Source organism: Phacochoerus africanus, chromosome 11 (assembly GCF_016906955.1).
Source record: "Phacochoerus africanus isolate WHEZ1 chromosome 11, ROS_Pafr_v1, whole genome shotgun sequence".
Classification (NCBI taxonomy): Eukaryota; Metazoa; Chordata; class Mammalia; order Artiodactyla; family Suidae; genus Phacochoerus; species Phacochoerus africanus.
In genome coordinates, this window is record NC_062554.1 from 108,169,969 (window position 1) to 108,190,456 (window position 20,488).

At 38.6% G+C, this 20,488-nt stretch overlaps 1 protein-coding gene across 2 annotated transcripts in view; it reads right to left on the reverse strand.

Annotated features, from left to right (window-relative positions):
• Positions 1–20,488, reverse strand: part of AMPH (amphiphysin) — a 171,080-nt gene that overhangs the window by 64,944 nt on the left and 85,648 nt on the right. For both annotated transcript variants that reach the window (XM_047753198.1, XM_047753199.1), the window contains exons 4-5: positions 13,194–13,288; positions 7,882–7,977 (exon numbers count right to left, since the gene is read on the reverse strand). In XM_047753198.1, coding sequence (XP_047609154.1) covers positions 7,882–7,977; positions 13,194–13,288 — 191 coding nt within the window. The remainder of the gene's footprint in view (positions 1–7,881; positions 7,978–13,193; positions 13,289–20,488) is intronic.

Consider the following 20,488-nt stretch of genomic DNA (forward strand, 5'->3'; position numbering starts at 1 on the left):
AGAAGGAAACAACAAATCCTCCTGTCCACAAAGATAAGGCAAAGATCCACTGATTCTGGGGGGCGGGGGGCGGTGGAGAGGGGAATAGAAGTAAAGTCAATCTGGCTAGCAGGAGGGAAAGGAATCCCCATGGCCTCAGGATATATTCAAAAATAATTGTTACACACAGAAGGGTAAAAGAAAAATATATATTGCCATAAGGGAGGGGCATAAAACCTTCTTAGGCCCAAGATCTGACTCCTGTAATAAGAAGAGGTCTGGGAGTTCCCATTGTGGTTCAGTGGTTAACGAATCTGACTAGTATCCATAAAGATGTGGGTTCGATCCCTGGTCTTGCTTGGGGTTAAGGAAGGAACTGGCATTGCTATGAGCCGTGGTGTAGGTCACAGATGTGGCTAGGATCCCAAGTCGCTGTGGCTGTGGTGTAGGCCGGCAGCTACAGCTCTGATTCGACCCCTAGCCTGGGAGCTTCCATATGTCTCAGGTACAGCCCTAAAAAGACAAAAGACAAAAAAGAAGAAAAAAGAAGAGATCTGATCCCCCTTGGGCAGGGGCAGGAAACTCCTGCTCAAGACCAATCACAGATACAAGGCTGACTTAGCCTAAGACAGGCCAGAAAAATATAACATAAAACAGCCTTGCCCTCATTCCAAGTCTAGTGCTGAATAACAAGCTCCCATTGGAGGAAAGACAAGTGTATGGGGAGGGAAACCACCCCCCCCCCCCGGAATAAAGGCATACCAGGACACCTGAAATCTGAGAAAAACTCTCTGGCATCCAAGGGTCCACCCTTTGTGGGTCAAAGAAGAGGAAAAAAATAGACTTCAGTCCAAAAGTCTGAAAACACATTATAGATGTCAGACCATAAACACAAGGCTTTAGGCTGCCAATTCTAGAGGCATTTGAAATCTATAGTGCCCTCAAATAACAATAGCAACAACAAAATCCAAATCCAGCTCAAGTTGCAATCAGGTTGATTCAAACTCTCACACTATTAGCCTGACAACAAGGCATGCCCCTTTCCACGCATAACTGTTACTTCAGTCTTCACTATTCTGTACATGATGTCTGGCATTTGATCAAAAATTTTGAAACATACACATTTAAAAAAGAAAAATGGCCCATGAAAAAAGACAAAAAGCAACAGAAACAGACTTATACATAACCCAAATGTTGGCATATCAATCAGTAATTTTAAAATAACTATGACTAATATATTAAAGTATCTAGTTAGAAAAAGTAGACAAAATACATAAACACAGTGGGAATTTCAGCAGATATATGGGAACTTTAATAGCCAAATGGAAATCAAGTGGAAACGCTAGAAATAAAAACATATATTAGAGAGGAGAAATTTCTTTACTAGACTTAAAATAGCTGAGAAAAGAGTTCATTTGAAGGTAAATTAAGAGAAATTATTTTCACTCAAATACAAAGAGGAAAAAAGTTAGAAAAGAAACAGAATAAAGCATACAAGACCTGCAATACAATGTTAAGTATCAGTTAGTCTAACACAGCATAACTGGAGTCTAAAAAAGAGATGAGAGGAGTTCCCGTCGTGGCGCAGTGGTTAACGAATCCGACTAGGAACCATGACGTTGCGGGTTCGGTCCCTGCCCTTGCTCAGTGGGTTAACGATCTGGCATTGCCGTGAGCTGTGGTGTAGGTTGCAGATGCGGCTCGGATCCCGCGTTGCTGTGGCTCTGGCGTAGGCCAGTGGCTACAGCTCCGATTCGACCCCTAGCCTGGGAACCTCCATATGCCGTGAGAGTGGCCCAAAGAAATAGCAAAAAGACAAAAAAATAAATAAATAAATAAATAAAGAGATGAGAGAGAGTCAGAAGAAATATTTGAAGAGATGATGGCTGAGAATTTTATAAAATAAGCAAGACATCAAAGCATAAATCAAAAAAAGTCACAAAATCCTAAGAAGGATAAAATACCAAACAATACACAGCCAGCTATATCATAGCCAAACTGCTTAAAATCAAGAATAAAGAAAAATATTAAGTACAAAGGTAACAGAAGACTGATCTTCAGAAATTATGGAAACCAGAATACAATGGAGTGACATCTCTTAAGCACTGAAAAATAAAAAAAATCAAGAGAGATCTTAGAATTCTATTCCCAGTAAAAACACCTTTTAAAAGTAAAGGTTCAATAAAAGGTTTTTAAAAAAAAAAAAAATCTGGGAGAACTCATTGCCAGTATAAGAATTCCAATACTAAGTGGAGCTGCATAATGAGTATCAGGAATGGTACAAATCAAGGTAAACATGCAAGATTTTGTTTTTTACTTCTAATTGCTTGGTAACTGACAATCAAGGGCAAAAACAGAAACAATAGATTATAGGCTTTGTAACCTATGTAAAAGGAAAATTATGATAATAGAAGCACAGAGGAAGGGAGGAAGAGCTGGGAATACAGTGCTGTAAAGTTTTTAGACTATTCATAAACTGCTATAATACTATTTAAATTTAGACATGATAAATTAAAGATGTACACTGAAAACTGTACAAAAACCACTGAAAATTAAGTTAAAGGGAATGACTAATAAGCAAGTAGTCTAAAGTGTACTGATTCTTGAGACCCAAACTAAGAGACTCCGATTTAATTATTTGGAGGCAAAGCTGAGGCATCTGTCATTTAAAAAAATCCCAGGTGGTCCAGCAATGCCCACCTAGTCTTACTGAGAACTATTCAAGAAGAAGATCCCTAAAAAACTTTGATTTCAATATGGCAGGAAGAAGAAAACCAATAATAATATAAATGTTTATGGCTTATAAAACACAGTCCTCTGGATCCTCAATAGCAACACACAGTACAGGTGTTTCAGGGATTTTCCCATTTTCTAGGTAAGAAATTTGACTTTGCATGAGGTTAACCTCTAACTTGTCCAGACTTACTCAGAAAGTCACTGACGAAAGGTGAATTAGATATTAGCCCCGTGACCAGTGCCAGGAGTCAGATGATACCTAGGGCATAAAATTTAAGGAGTCCCTCACTCCTGGGGTCATGTTCATGCAGGGTCAGCAGTCCCAGCAGGTGTCTTCTTAACATTTTGAAACCTCATGCCCTCACTTGCCTCACTTGATTATTGGTTAGAACTCCTAGCAGTGCCCACGTTTCTCTGATAGACTCTGTCATTCAACTACCATCTGTCACTCTGAGCTACTGCTCTACACCCCCTTCAGGAATGGCGACAGGTGGGTTGGGGGGAGAGGGTTACTCTCTTTTATCTGCTTCCAATCCCTTTCACTTTACCCTCTGCACAGACCATTTGCAACTGGTGTTGGTAGAAAGCATAGCCAACATGCCACATTCACTTAAAATATGCTGAATTCACCCATCCAGAGTAGAGAGAAGCCTTTAGTAAAGCTCGGCAGTGTGCTGATAAGGTGACAAAGCTCATTATTTTTACCAGACATCTATTACCTTCCAAGGAGCGCTGTCCCTCGAGTTAGTGACCTTGTGTGACTCTATGGACACTCTTACAAAGCTCTGCTTTGTGGACTTGGGTGAAGGGGGGGATCTCCTTTAATATCTTCCAAGAGGTAAATCTTGATTCTTTGAAGATAAATTTGATTTTTGAAGAGACCCAAAATTCCGTGACTTCTAAGCCTGGAAAGAGTGCACTAGACCATCTTATTTTTTTTCATCAAAAACAAGAAGTGAAGTAAATAATGACTTGTTTTCTTATATAACTGAGAAGGCAATGGCAGAGTACAGCTTAATCATGGTAGAAGACTATTTTGAAGGCATCACTCATTTTGATGCATATATTTTTTGTGTTGGAAAAACAAATCAATCTTATTTCCTTACCTATCTGATATTTGAGAAACTTGAAAAAAGAATCACATCTTCTAAATAAGGATAGGATTAATACACTATAGTCTTTATATTGAAAATGGTATAATTCTCATTTAACCATTGAATAGTAAATTTTATTAAATAAATTTCTTCAGATTTCCCCCTATGCATTGACCTTAGGCAGTAAAAAAAGTAACTTACTGAAATTTTTTAAAAATTTCAACAAGCCAAATTTGGAATTCATTTTGGCCCACTGTGTAAACATATGCTTAGTGGCTCATGAAAGGCCATCAGGACAAACTCTATACCACAATTTACAATAACTGCTCACAGCTGTAAGCCTGCATGGGTTGATGACAAGCTGGCTCTTATTACAGTATTGACTTTAGATGTCCGTGCTATGGCAATAAAAACTGTAACACCAGGTGTCCTGCCAAACACAGCTGGAAAAGTCAAACATCATTCCCTCATGAATGGCATTTCACAGCCCTCACTGATGGGCTGCAGTAAATATTTGAACATTTGCCTGAGTTTTTAACTATGCACAGCCTGCTGATTTTTTTTAATGAGCATCAAAGAACTCAATTGTGTTCCAGGCTTCGAAAATTCTCCAGTGAATATTTAATCACAATCTTCCTTTTCATCAATAACCCATTCATTACATAATCACTCAGTACTCTATGAAGTGACAGAGAGTATAGCCACTTCCAACTTCCATCCAATGAGTAAAGGCATACTTTTGTGTCTTTTCACAGAAGAAAAGTCTTTCAACTATTAGAAACAGCTATCCCACCTCCTGTCCAAGTCCAAGCTGTTTCCTTTCCAAGTTAAATATTGCTATTTCCTTTACTGTTCATCAAATGCAATGGATTCACAAATCTCTATCTGGATTGAAACCCTATGTGTATACTCTAATATTCTAAATGTGACTTGAGAGAGCGAGTTTATTGGTTCTTTCCATGCCACAGGTAAAACCACAATACATATTTCACTTATCTTCAGGGCATCCAACTAGATAATATGACTCCAAATCTCTAGTGTAAAGGTTCTTCAGTAACTGAAGGATCATCTTTATGCATGATCTCAACACTGGACCCCAGGAAAAGAACTGCTTAAGCAAAAATTCCACTGAGTGTTTCCACAAACTCTAAAGACTAACCAATATAATCTATCATGATTTTATTTTAATCTCTCCATTTTTCAATGCAGGTAATTCTTGTGTAGTTGCCTTCTGAAATTATACGCTCCTAGACAGAATGGCCTGTTTCTAAAAACTATTGTTGATCAGTACCATAACAGATAAGATCCTTGGCACTTTTTTGATGATACTATGTTTTTGTTCCTGAAACTCAACAAAATTTTCCTTGAAATTTTTTCATTGAAGCATACTTAATTTATAATTTTTGTTAGTTTCTTCTATACAGTAAAGTCCTTTTTCACATTATTTCCCATTATAGGTAATTATAAGCTATTGAATGTAGTTCCCTGTGCTATACAGTAGGACCTTGTTGTTTATCTATTTTACGTACAGTAGTTTCTATCTACTAATTCCATACTCCTAATTCATCCTTCCCCCATCATTTCCCCTTTGATAACCACAAGTTTGTTTTCTATTCATTTAAGTTTTCAAATGTGCTCCTGTCTAGTCAATCACAACCTTCATTTGTTTATCTAAATCATACTATAAATACTATATAAATAATTTAAATGAGTTGCAAGGTTCTTTGAAATTTTCAAACAGGAGGATGAAGTTTTCTTTTACTCTCTTCTGATTTGTTGAGAGTTGATTTTTATGGAGATCAAATTACCATGCAATAAACAATATTTTGAAGTGTGATACAAATTCTGACACTCTTTACTCCACAAATGCTACAAATTCCAAATTACAAAATTCAATGTCTATCAAATTATCTAAAAATATAGCAAAACACATTCCCATAGTATAGAATTTTAAATTTAATTTTTTAAAATTTCTTAGAAAATTTTAACAAACTTAATACCTTTTCCTTGGGATGTAGCTACACAAATGACTCAATAAAGCCTCTGCTGCCTCTTGTGATAATAGCACTGAGAACCCATCATTTGGATTTGTTCTCTGGGACATTCTGCAACAAGGCTAATGTACCTAGTATGATCCAGTTATGTTCTTGTCTGCTGCCTCTGGTGTCCCAAAATACACTAGCGTTAGTCTGTGTGGGACCAAGGAAACTAACATCACTGATATGAGTGCAGTTTTGGCCAAGAAGTTTTACTGTTTGATGGCCAGGTCCAGTGCAATAAAGAAGGCCAGGTTAATGTGGATTCACATCAGAAGTCACCTAATAAGATACTGCAGATGCCCATAGATGCTGGTTCTTAGCTTCCTGAGACTATAGGAAGGGCAGCACATGGCTGTCTCACCTGGCCATTCTCTATGACCAGGGAAAACAATCAAGGTGGCAGATATATCAATACTATCATTTGCTATGCACAACTCTGATGGTTTAAAAACTATCTTTAACTCGAGTCAATTCTAAATCGATGATATTCAATTCTTCATTTGTGTATTCCATTCTCAATGAATCTGGAGTTCCCACTGTGATGCAGTGGAAATGAATCCAACTAGGAACCATGCGGTTGCAGGTTTGATCCCTGGGCCTTGCTCAGTGGGTCAAGGATCCGGTGTTGCCATGAGCTGTGGTGTAGGTTGCAGATGCAGCTCGGATCTGGCGTTGCTGTGGCTGTGGTATAGGCCGGTGGCTACAGCTCCAATTCGACCCCTAACCTGGGAACCTCCATGTGCCATGGGTGCAGCCCTAAAAAAAGACAAAAAAAAAATCAAACCATTCTCAATGAATCTGTGTGTCAAATAAGATAAATGTTAGACAAGCAATTCTTAATTTTTTATTTTTTAATATGCCTGCACCTGCACCATATGGAAGTTCCTGGGCCAGGGACTGAATCTGAGCTGTAGTTACAACCTACACCACAGCTGTGGCAGTGTCCAGCAATGGTAGATCCTTTATCCCACTATGCCAGGCTGGGAATCAAATCTGCACATATGCAGTGACCTTAGCCACTGCAGCTGGATTCTTCTTCTTATTATTAAAGTATAGTTGATTTACAATGTTGTGCCAATTTATGCTGTACAGTAAAGTGACCTAGTTTCATTTATATAATTCTTTTTTCTCATATTACCTTCTGTCATGTTCTATCCCAAGAGATTGGATATAGTTCCCTGTGTTGTACAGTAGGATCTCATTGCTTATCCATGTTCGTTGTGGCACTATTCACAATAGCCAAGACATGGAAACAACCTAAATATCCACTGACGGATGGATTAAGTTGATCTGGTACATATATACAGTGAAATATTACTCAGCCTTAAAAAAGAACGAAATAATGCCATTTGCAGTAAACATGGATGCAACTAGCGATTATCATACCAAGTGAAGTAAGTCAGAAAGACAAAGACAAATATCATATGATATCACTTATAAGTGGAAATCAAAACATGCAGTCAGATTTTTAACCCACTAGGCCACAGTGGGACCTCCTAGACAAAATATTTTTAGATCCATATGCAAATGTATTTCAAATGTTTAACATCTTAATAATTCAATGTAAACCTGAAAATTCAGGTGTTCTGTGAACATATGCAAAATAAACAGTAAACAAGGAAAGATCAGATTTTGCTCTCACTATTGCAGTGAAATGTCTCCTTCCCCTGTGATCTTTATTTATTTGAATGGAAATTGTTGTCAAATGGCATCTAAGAAAAAGGTTCAAACATAAAGAAGATAGGAATTCTTAATCTCTGATTTATGACTTTCTATCTATATGATTAAAAAGACTTTTGCAGAGAAATAACAGCAAAAGACATTCTTTAAAGGGGAAAATGTGATATCTGTAACTATATTTCATTTTAAACTGATAGGAACAGGATAAAAATCCCACACTTAAATAAATAAAAAGTTACCACTGGATTTGATGTCAGTTTGAGGACTTTTAATTCCACTTACGTCTTGCCCATGTTTCAGTTAAGTACATGGGGCCATTCAATTCTATCCTTTGTAGACACCAAGTAAAGTACCTTTATGTCAGGAAATTGGCCCAGATAGGTGTCCAGTGTCAGCAAGGACCCATCCACTAGTTTCTGATGGAAGTCTTCCCATAGCACATCACATTTCTGAAAGAAAAAGAGAAATCAAGAGAACTGGGAATATTTTAGTTGGATAATTTTCACCAACTTTTAAAAAACCTGAAACTATAAAGTTAGGTAAATAATACTTCCCTGGATAGCAAATACTCAAAAGAATGTGGGTTATTTAAAAATACAGTAGAGGAGTTCCCACTGTAGCTCAATGGTAATGAACCCAACTAGTATCCATGAAGATGTGGGTTCAATTCCTGGCTTCACTTAGAGGGTTAAAGATCTGTCATTCCTGTGAGCTGTGGTGTAGGTTGCAGATGCAGTTCAAATCCTGTGTTGCTGTGGCCATGGCATAGGCCAATAGATGCAGCTCCAATTAGACCCCCTAGCCTGGGAACTTCCATATGCTGCAAGTGTGACCTTAAAAACAAAACAAAAAAATTAAAATTAAAAATTAACATGCAGTAAAATGTAAAGGCAATTTGGCTACCAGTTTCTGGTTCTTTTTTTTTTTTTTTTTTGTCTTTTTAGGGCTGCACCCGCGGCATATGGAGATTCCCAGGCTAGGGGTCTAATCAGAGCTATAGCTGCAGGCCTACACCACAGCCACAGCAATGCAGGATCCAAGCCACGTCTGCAACCTACACCACAGCTCACAGCAACGCTGGATCCTTAACCCACTGAGCAAGGCCAGGGATTGAACCCGCAACCTCATGGTTCCTAGTCAGATTCGTTTCTGCTGCACCACGACGGGAACTCCGGTTCTTGGTTCTAATTCACAATATAAGCTACCTAAGGGCTCGGCTTATTTAAAAATGTATTTCTTACACTGAGTTAATAACAAATGTAAAATCTTCAAAAGGCTCTCACTTTTTAATGGTTTATTTGCTTTTGCTTCTTTTTCACATTTCAAAACCCAATTCTAATTGTTATCTACCCCTGTCAAGAATGCTATGCAAACAAAAAATTGAAATCTACTATATAAAAAGTTCATCTTCTGATGTGAGTAGACCCTCTGAACAGGCAGTGTCAGTTTTCACCATCAAAAGGGCCCATATGTAGATCAAGAATTGAAAATCCCAAAAATCCTGGCAGCCACAAGGTCCACAGTAGGACAGCAGCTGTTTCCTTAGGAATAAATGTCCACAGTGGCATTTGCCAAGCATAGAATGTAATGCATTGTTCTTAAAAGTCATTCACACAAGTTTCTATTAATCCCTTAAAAATTCTTCTTTCCATGCTGAATTTTTAATTATACACCTCTAGGGAGTTCCTGCTGTGGTGCAGTGGGTTAAGGACCCGGTGTTGCAACAGCTGTGACACAGGTCCCAGCTTGGGTTTGATCCCTGGCCCAAGAACTTCCATATGCTAGAAGGATAAGGATGGTGGAGGAGTAAGACATGGCCCTCACATTTTAGAAAAGACCAAAAAAAAAAAATCCAAAAAAAAAGACTTAGAGTGGCAGATTGAATAACAAAGCAAGAGCTTACAATACGTTGTCTACAAGAGACTCACCGTAGGGCAAAGGACACATATAAATTGAAAGTAAGGGAATGCAAAAGGATATTTCATGCCAATGGAAAAAGATGGAAAGCAGGAGTTGCAATACTCATATCAGACAAAATAGACTTTAAAAGAGAGGTCATAAAGAAAAACAAAGAAGGACACTATTTAATGATAAAAAGATCCATTCAAGAAGGGGATATTATACCCATCAATATATATTCCCTTAATATAGGGGCACCCAGATACATACAACAAATATTAACAGACATTAATGGGAAGACAATAACATAAGGAGACTTTAACCCCACTCACATCAATGGACAGAAAATTAATAAAGCAACAGAGATCCTAAATGACACAGTACAAAAGTTAGACTTAACAGACATTTTCAGGACATTACATCCAAGAAAAAACCAGAATACACATTTTTTTCAAGTGCACAAGGAACATTCTCAAGGACTGACCACATACTGGGGCACAAAACTAATGTCAACAAATTTAAAGGTATAGAAATTATTTCAAGTATCTTCTCTGACAAAAATGGATGGCATGAAACTAGAACACAAACACAGGACAAGAAATGAGAAAAAATGAACTACATGGAGACTAAACAAAATGTTACTAAAAAACAAATGGGTAAATGAGGAAATTAAAAAATACCTTGAGACAAATGATAATGAAAACACAACCATTCAAAATCTATGGGATGCCACAAAAGCGGTGCTTAGAGGAAAGTTCATAGCGATTCAGGCCTTCCTCTGTAAAGAAGAAAAATCTCAAATCGAGAACCTAAGCCATCACCTAAAAGAATTAGAAAAGAAGAACAAACAAAACCCAAAGTCAGCAGAAGGAAGGAAATAATAAAAATCAGAGAGGAAATCAATAAAATGGAGATTTAAAAAATAATACAAAAAAAATCAATAAAAGCAAGAGGTAGTTATTTGAAAGGGTAAACAAAATTGACAAACCTCTGGCCAGATTCACCAAAGAGGAGATAAATAACTGAAATAAACAAAATAAGAAATTAAAAAGGAGAAATCTTAATAGATACTGCAGAAATACAAAACAACAACAACAACAAAACAACAACAACAACAACAAAAACCCATGAGATTACCATGACCAATTATATGCCAACAAATTGGAGAACCTAGATGAAATGGACAAATTTCTAGAGACATACACCTCACCAAAACTGAATCAAGAAGGAACAGATCAACTGAACAGATCAATCACTAGGAATAAAATTGAATATGTTATAAAAACACTCCCTACAAACAAACGTCCAGGATCAGATGGCTTCACAGGAGAATTCTACCAAACATACAAAGAAGAAGGTTTACCCATCCTTCAGAAACTTTTCCAAAAGTTTTAAGAAGAAGGAACACTCCCAAAGGCATTCTATGATGCCACCATTACCCTAACACAAAAACCAGACAAAGATACTGTCAAAGAAGACAACTATAGGCCAATATCTTTGATGAATATAGATGTAAAAATTCTCAACATTTTAGCCAACTGAATACATCAACATATAAAAAAGATCATACACAACGACCAAGTAGGATTCACCCCAGGTTCACAAGGATGGTTCAACATACACAAATCAATCCATAGCATATACCATATTAACAAAAGAAACAAATTGTAAGAGAAGAGGTAAAACTGTCACTCTATGCAGATGAAATGATACTATATATTGAAAACCCAAAGGACTCCACACAAAAACTACTACCTCAGAAAACTAAGTATAGAACTACCATATGATCCAGCAATCCCACTCTTGGGCATATATCCAGATAAAACTATCCTTGAAAAAGATATATGCACCCATATGTTCACTGCAGCACTATTCACAATAGCCAAGATATGGAAATAACCTAAATGTCCATCGACAGATGAATGGATTAAGATGCGATTCATAAACACAATGGAATACTACTCAGCCATAAAAAGGAACAAAATAATGGCATTTGCAGCAACATGAATGGAACTAGAAGCTCTCATACTAGATGAAGTAAATCAGAAAGACAAAGACAAATACCACATGATATCACTTATCTGGAATCTAATACATGGCACAAATGAATCTTTCTAATACATGGTACAAACGAAAGAAACTAATGGACTTGGAGAACAGACTTGTGATTGCCAAGGGGGTGGGGGAGGGAGTGGGATGGACTGGGAGTTTGGGGTTAATAGATGCAAACTATTGCATTTGGAGTGGATAAGCAATGAGATCCTGCTGTATAGCCCAGGGAACTATATCTAATCACTTGTGATGGAACATGATGGAGGATAACGTGAGAAAAAGAATGTGTATATATACATATATATGTGTGTGTGTGTGTGTGTATATATATATATATGTATATGTATATATATATATATATATATATATATGACTGGGTCACTTTGCTGTACAGTAGAAATTGACAGAATACTGTATATCAACTAATGGAAAAAATTAAAATCTTAAAAAAACCTTCCCTGTGCCACAGATGCTGTGAAAAAATAATAATAATTATATATCTCTAATCAGAAATTTGCAAAATGAGTTAAGCCTTTAACAATATGCTGTTGAAACACAGTGTCTTTATGTTCAAGAAATGTGAGAAGGTGCAATTACTTAAAGCTGCATTGGAAAATGGTTTGTGGAGATGGTTTTGCCCAATTCACACCCCGGAAGTTTTCAAAAGAGGTGACAGGGCCGACAAAAGCTTTCCTCATAAATAAATCTGTTTCTATCACAGTCATGATAAGATTATGACTTGGGACCGATGTGGGGATCAATGTAGGGATGTCAGTATTTCTATTGAGCAGCCCAGGGCTGCTTTCCAAAGGCTACACAGAAGATCAGTGTGTCACATGCCAGACCTTCCCCTAAACTGTGGTGGCCACATCTCTTAGGTGTTCTGCGCCTCATGAAAAGCAATGATCTCCCATGAAGTGGGCATGATGAACAACTGCTCCTTGTTTGAATAAAGAACTTGGACGTGAAAGAACCCCTGGCAGATGGCTTTGTAACATCAGTAATAATCACATGCACTGTGCTCCAGGTCAAGGATGTGAATACACTGGCTTTAAGTGTGTTATTAGGATGTACAATTACTATTCTCACTTTGCAGAAGAGGAAATTAGAGCCCAAGAAGATTGAAGAATCCAGCCAGGATCATCCCCCATTCTGCCTTCCTCAAAGCAGCAATACCACCTTCTCACTTCCCAGAGCCCTGAGCTAGATGGTGCATGTGAAGTGTTAAGAGCTGTCTGGGGACAAAGTCTTTGATTAGTTAAATTCCAACTAGCAGGCCAACTGCACCTGTGCTCAGCCCTGCAGACCAGCAAATGACCAACTGGGGTTACCAAGAAAGGATGATCTTCCCAGCTCCTGTGTCTTCTTTCAAGGAGGGTTGGTGGAAGGAGGGGCAGTACATAAAATCTCCTGCTGAAATGAGCTAAGAAATATAGTAAGGAACAGAAAAATCAATTCTTATGTTGAAGAAAAACACTCCTTAATCCATAGCTTTCAATCTAGGTGATTTTATCATCATGCTCACCCCTTACTATGCATTTGGGTCAATGTGGATGGTAGAATTGCACTATGCTTTCTGGGTACATGGTGCCCCTCATGATCAGGGCCATGAAGTGGTGAAGGGGAGTCAGGGTGATAAGCCAAGTGAGCAGAACACGGTGGGAGCCTCAGAGAAGCCACCCCAGGCCTCCTGTGCACTGTGACTGGCTCTTACCTCGCCAACCATTTTCACATCTTCACGCCCATACCAGTCAGGTTCATAGACTTCGTGCAGTGACTCAGTGAGCTTCATGGAGGCCTCTTGCATGCCTAGCATTGGGAAAAAACAATTCCTTTTAGACAGAAGTGGGTAAGGAGTCTCTTCCTCCTTCCCCTACTTTCCTAAGTGAGAGGAAAGATCTTGAACACTGGCTAACTTAAGGAAAAACTGGACAGGCATAATTGCTATTTGCATCTATAGTCACACCTTTCCTGATTTTGATTACAATATGCATTTTCTAGTATCTACATAACAATAACAGATACTGGGTCTTGAAAATATCAAAAAGATATCCTGTTCTGAAAACAACAATAATAATGTATCCTACTATGTGTGTTGTCACTTGTTAAATGGCATGAAACCATAAGAGTGTGCAACACCTGCAGTACTTTTTTTTTAAGAGTACTTCTCTATAAAACTACAGCATTCTAAAAATTAATCTTAAATGACTTTAGATATTAGAAGTAAAGTGGGGAGAAGTAAAGTGGGGAGAAACAGAAACAAAACAGAGTTTTAGGGCATAACAGTTGAAAGTAGTTTCAGTGGCTTAAATTTTTTTCAAAAGAAAACATTTTTTTCAGAGTTGTGAAAAAAAATCACTACTTGTGACTCAGTAGATTAAGAACCCAACATAGTGTCCATGAGGATGCAGATTTAATCCCTGGCCATACTCAGCAGGTTAAGGATCCGGCATTGACTCAAGTTGCAGTATAGATCGCAGATGCAGCTCAGACCTGTCGCTGCTGTGGCTGTGGCTGGCAACTGCAGTTCCAATTTGACCCTAGCCTAGGAACTTTCATGTGTCACAGGTGTGGTCCCAAAATTTTTCTTTCTTTTTCCAATACTATCAAAAGTTATATAAACAGTTTTATTTATTTTCTTCTTCTTTTTTGGCTGCACCCACTGCATATGGAAGTTCCTGGGCCAGGGATGGAATCCAAGCCATAGCTGTGGCAATGTCAGATCCTTAACTCACTGCACCAGGCCAGGGGTTGAACCTGCACCTCCACAATGACCCAAGCCACTGCATTTGGACCCTTAACCCACTGCATCACAGTGGGAACTCTTACATACACAGTTTTAAGTCAGAACTCTCAGAAAGCTTAGAGTTCTTAAGTCTATGGGTCAGAATTTTCACTAGAGGTACATTTGGTATGTTGCAAAAATATGACTATTCATAACAAGAAAGATATAAAGTTTCCTAGTGCTCATGGTGATATAAAGTATCACTAAGTATTTTCCTATCTCCCCTCCAGCCCTCCTTCAAAACATTAGGCTAAAGCATCAGCTGCCATGGAGACAGCTCAGGGCTGGGATCAGAACAAGGTGGAGTCTTTGGTTGGTGACTCGAATAAGTGCTTCTTTGGCACCAGACTCTCCCTCTCAGCTGGAACCTGAGACCTGGCCAAGCTGGTGCCTCAGCATTTGTCACCAAGGATACAAAAAGGAGCTGGATAGAAGGAAAGAAGAGAAACATCAGAGTGCCATCATTAGAAATAAAACAAACACGTTTTATAAACATAATGCCAGTGAATCAAAGAGGGAAAGTTTTTTGTTAAATGGAAAGCTACGACACCCCAGGCTCAACAACACGCTTGTTGGATTTAAGGCAGTCAGTTCTGGGTTCAACAATGAGACAAAAGGTCAAAATCAATGAAAATGTGCAAGGAATTTGGGAATTTTTTTATCTTTTTATGGCCGCACCCATAGAATATATATAAGTTCCCAGGCTAGGGTCAAACCAGAGCTATAGCCACTGGCCTATGCCACAGCCACAGCAATTCAGGATCTGAGTGGCATCTGTGACCTACACCACAGCTCACGGCCGGGCTGGATCCTTAACCCACTGATCAAGGCCAGGGATCGAACCTGCATCTTCATGGATGCTAGTCAGATCCATTTCTGCTGAACAGCAACAGGAACTCCAGCTTTTGAGCACAAGCTGCCTATTCTCCTTGCTTAGCTCTTGCAAAAAACCTTTCTCTGCTCCAGAAAATAAAATTTAAAAAAAAGATATCTGAAATGATCTAAGTGTATCCTCAGAGAGTATGTACAAGAGTCAACATCTAATCTGGTATTTCCTAAGAATTTTTCACTTTCTAGCAGAGAAGACAGTCCCCCTTGCCTTCCTCTGAAAAGATGCAGATCCATATTTGGTCTTTGCACACAAAAGGTATGAATATTTCTGGGGGCCACATGGAGTGTGGAAGCACATCACTAAATGTGTTAAAGGGTGCCCTTTCCAAGGGGATGTATGACCCACACCCGCCAAAATGATGTGGCATCTACAAGATGAAGCCGACAGGGTAGGGTTGGAAAGAACAAGTGAGCATTCAATTCTCTGAGGACTCTGATGAAATAGAGTCTTGTAGGCAAAAAGTAATGCAAAAACCTGCATCTGTCCCCAAGGACTGTGAATCTGAACAAGGGAGAATCTCTCTGTTGGGATGGTACGTGTGGTCACTGCTGAGTGGCAGCAACATCATCTTGAGGGTCCACATTCACCTCCCTCCAAGTACAGGCAAAAGCTAAACTAAGAAATGTACCCCTCAGGAGTTCCCATTGTGGCTCAGCAGGTTACGAACCCTACTGTTATTTATGAAGATGCAAGTTCAGTCCCTGGCCTCGCTCAGTGCGTTAAGGACTAATCATTGTCACAAGCTGTGGTGTGGCTTGGATTTGGTGTTGCTGTGGCTATGGTGTAGGCTGGCAGCTACAGCTCCGATGTGACCCCTAGCCTGGGATCTTCCATATGCCCCAGGTGCAGTTCTAAAAAGTAAAAAAAAAAAAAAAAAGAAGAAGAAGCATACCCTTTAAATTCATACCAAAAGTGGGTCACTGGTTAGAAACTCTATAATTAGAAACTATAATTCAGATACTAAAAGGCTTCAGAAGTTTTCTTTTAAATCTTTGTTTACATCAGATGGAAATTTTAAGCAGCTGTATGGCCAGATTCTTACTGTCTTAAGAGGAAGAAAAAGGCATGAGGGCATTGCAGGGCAAAAACCTTTGTGGTGAAAAAAGGAAACTGTGAATTTAAGTGTAAAACAAAATTATGTAAGACCTTGCTCATTGAGGCAAAAAGCACAATGCTGCAGTAAATATGTCTATTAGCAGCCAAAAATAACTACTAATTGCTGTGTGGATAAGTAGAGGTGTGGATAATTTGGAAAGAATCTATTTTGACATAAAAATTGTTTCTAGAACACTCCAGAGGAAGCACTCTGATGAACACACAGGTTAATGAGGCACAAAACTTGCTCTTAAAAGATTTTAGGAATTTAGAATTTACTCTGCTGACAGGGCATCAGAGGGGAAAAAAGCTAAAACCCAAGTTCCCTTCAAAGTAATCTGGCAACATTAGGGCTTCCCCTGTGGCTCACAACAAAGTAATTTGGCAACATTAAAGCAGACGAGATGCCAAGGGCATTTAACAACATCTAACAGCCAATACTTTCTTAGTGATTTGACAATACAACAACTATCAAATATAATATATAGAAGAATGATTATTTTACTCCTGGATAGGAACCACTTACCTCTTTTCAAAATTTTGGACCATCTTAGACCTTAGCTGTCCAAAGTGAGTCACATGATCAGATTGGCCTTTTAGAAATACCAAATTATAGTACATGCTATATGTTGTGGTGAGAATTACATGAAATGAGGCCATCAAAAGCTTATGCCAGTGCCCTGGCCACATAGGTGTTCAATAAATGTTAGCTATGACTATTATTGTTATTATTAAACTATTAGACTAGACTTCTAAGAAGTCTGCTAGCAGTTTCATTTCCTCTAGCCTGGATTCCATGCAACCACAATAGTTATTTCTAAAAGGCCAATCTGATCATGTGATTCATTCCCTTGCTACAATAAGCTCAGTTTCTTGCTTGAACCTCACTGACCTACTTGTTTCCTAAAGAGCCTGTACTTTCTTCTGCCTCCTGAGTCTTTCTATATGCTGCTTCTTCTACCTGGAAAGTCCCTCCCACATCAACCCCATTTTCTGGCATATCTTATCACCTGATTACCATGGATGCCCCCTCTTGGGTCCATTCAAATGTAGGTTCCTTTGAAGGGCCATTCCTGACCTAGTCCGCTGTCTTCAGCTAGGGTACAAGGCAGTGGATGGGGGGGGTGTCTCTCCTCTGTTATGGTAACACAGAATGCACACTTCTATTAAACTACAGTTTACTATGCATATCTGGTCTCCATGTTCATTCAGCTTTCTCTACTGCAAGCTCCATGACAGCAGGCACTGTGTCTTGCTTATCTCTGAATCTCCATCTCTTAGAATGGTGTCAGGTCCATACATGAGGCAGTGCTGGCTGCTAAAATGAATGACAGCATAAGATCTCCCTTGCAAAGCCCAAACCATCAGCGGAAATAATAGACCTAGAGGGTGAATGCCACCCAGAGATTTAGTCATAATAAGATGAAGAGTAGAGTGCGTTTAATTCAATTTCATAGAATCCCAGTGGTAGAGACTTGGGGGGGGAGGGCTTCAGAAAGCAACTGGAGCACTTAATAGATGAGGAACATCTGGAGCACTTTATAGATGTGCTTGGTGATTTTCCCACAGTTGCCTCTGGGACCAGACCCAGCGCCCATCACTCTCTTGGGTGAGAGCTCATTCCTCTGCAATGCTGCCTATATTTTTGTACCATTAGTTAGCTAGAGTTTTTCTTGTGAAAACCAGAATAATGGGCCATGAACGCACTTCAAAAATGCAAATTATGATCTACTTAATGCATAACCTTTGTCTTTGTGTCCCCCAAACCCAAAATATGCCCCCAAGGAATGCTGGTGCTTTGTAGGACTTTGAGAAGAGGAAACCATTCCACAGGCAAATCAGTGGATAATGCTGCCTACTCTGTGGGCCTAAAAAAAAATCCATGGGCCTATGGGAGATCAGATTATATTAGCATATTTAGGGCTCTGATAAACTCTGTAGTAATCTCTTTAAAAATTCATTCCAATCTGCCTTGGCCAAAGTAATTTAAACAGAGCTCTCCCTCTGGCGTATCATTTGTTATCACCACTCAGTCAGCAGAATGTGTGGGGAAAAGTTGACAGAAGGTCCCTTTCTCCTTCATAGGGAGATATGGCCATTAAAGTGGGATGCAGGGCACAATCTGATGGAAGAGCTGCCTTGATGCTCCACCCAATGTCTCTCTGGAGCTTTGTGTTCATGCAGTGGATTCTCCTACTTGACGACAGTAAGGAAAAGAATTATGCCAGTCTTTTTTTTTTTTTTTTTTTTGAATGGCCACACTGGTGACATATGAAGGTTCCCAGGCTAGGGATTGAACCTAAGCTGCTGTAGTTGGATTTTTTAGGGTCACACCCAAAGCATATGTAGGTTCCCAGGCTAAGGGTCAAATCAGAACTATAGCTGCCAGCCTATGCCACAGCCACAACAACACGGGATCCGAGCCGCATCTTCTCGGATCACAGCAATACCTTAAACCACTGAGCGAAGCCAGGGATTGAACCTGCAACCTCATGGTTCCCGGTCAGATTTGTTTCCACTATGCCACAACAGGAACTCCATGTAGCTGGATTCTTATCCCATTGAGCCGCAGTGGGAACTCCTAAGCCAGTTTTTTTAAACAGCATTATTCAAACTAGGGCAATAACATAGACCAAAAAACACTGACTTGTAAAAGAGGTCTAATTCACTTACTCACTCAACAAACTATCTACTTTTTTAAAAATCAGCTAACAAAGAGAAAATCCTGCACATAAACTGAGATATGGCTTCGACTTCATGTGTTCAAATCTTAAATGAAAGACATACCTCGAGGGCCTTCTATTTTTCTGCCCAAACTGTTATAAATGCTTGACGTTGATTTTTTAGAGCAGTTAACAATGACCTCTATGAATTGTGGAAGTTAAATTGTAAGGCTTACTTCTATGCAAATGCAAAATAAAGCTAATGTCATTTATCATATAGCTGTGTTGGGTGGTGACAAAGAGGTAACATGCCTAAAATGCTTAGTACACAGCGCAGAACACAGTAAGTGCTTATTAAAAAGCAACAGAGGATCACTTAGGCCATATTTTATATTCCATATATAAGTGATATCATATGGTATTTGTCTTTCTCTTTCTGACTTACTTTATTTAATATAAGAATCAACTATACTTTAATACTTTTTTTAAGAAGCAATAGAAGTACGTCATCATTACTCTACTGTAGAGAATAATTTATAAACCCAATGCAGTATTGATGGCCATATACTTCAAAGGCAATACAAGGGTATAGCAAGGCCTCAGGTGACACACAGATCAGATTATATATGGTAGCCTTGGTGTTTAGTAGGGCCATGACCTTGAACAAGCTATTTAACCTCTCTGTGCCTGGCTTTTCTTATCTATACAATGAAGATAATAAAAGCACCTGCCTCATAGAGTTGTCATGAGGATTAGAATTATATGGCTGGTATATAAAAGCTTCAATACATTTTAGTTAAAAAAAACTTTCATTAATTTTTATTATTATAACTAATTTTAAATTAAGATTGGTATTATTTCATTCTGTAACTATATGTTTGTAATCAATTTCATATATCCACATTGAAACTGTTAAGAATAAATTCTTAGAAATGAAACTGCTATATCAAAAGGCATGCCAAAAAACCACCCACATTTAAAAGCTTTTGCCAAATTGCTCTCTAGGAAAGCTGTGTTATCAGCAGTGTACAAAAGGAATCCATTTTCCATAGCTCTGCCAATGCTTGATATAATGGTCTTTTTTTTCCCCTTAGTCTTAACGTCTCTGAACACTTGGAAGAAAAATGACTGCTTCCCCCTTTTTATTTTATTTAATATCCTTTGATTATTCAGGATAAGCATTTTTCACATTTATTACCCATCTGGAGATCTTTGACTAATTTTCTCCTCATATGTTCTACTCAGTTTTTCTTTCGATCAACTGATCTTCACTTATTTTACATACTGAGCTCTTTGTATCTTGGTTCACTTTCATTAAAATATGTTGTTGAGGAGTTTCCACTGTGGCACAATGGGATTAGCAGTATCTCTGCAGTGCCAGGGCACAGGTTCGATCCCTAGCATGACACAATGAGTTAAAGGATCCGGTGTTGCCATAGCTGCAGGTGTAGGTCACAACTGGAGTTCAGATCTGATCCCTAGCCTGGGAACTCCATTTGCCATGGGGCAGCCAAAAAAGCAAAAAAGAAATTATATATACATAGTCAAATTTTTTTTTAAATTTTACATATTTG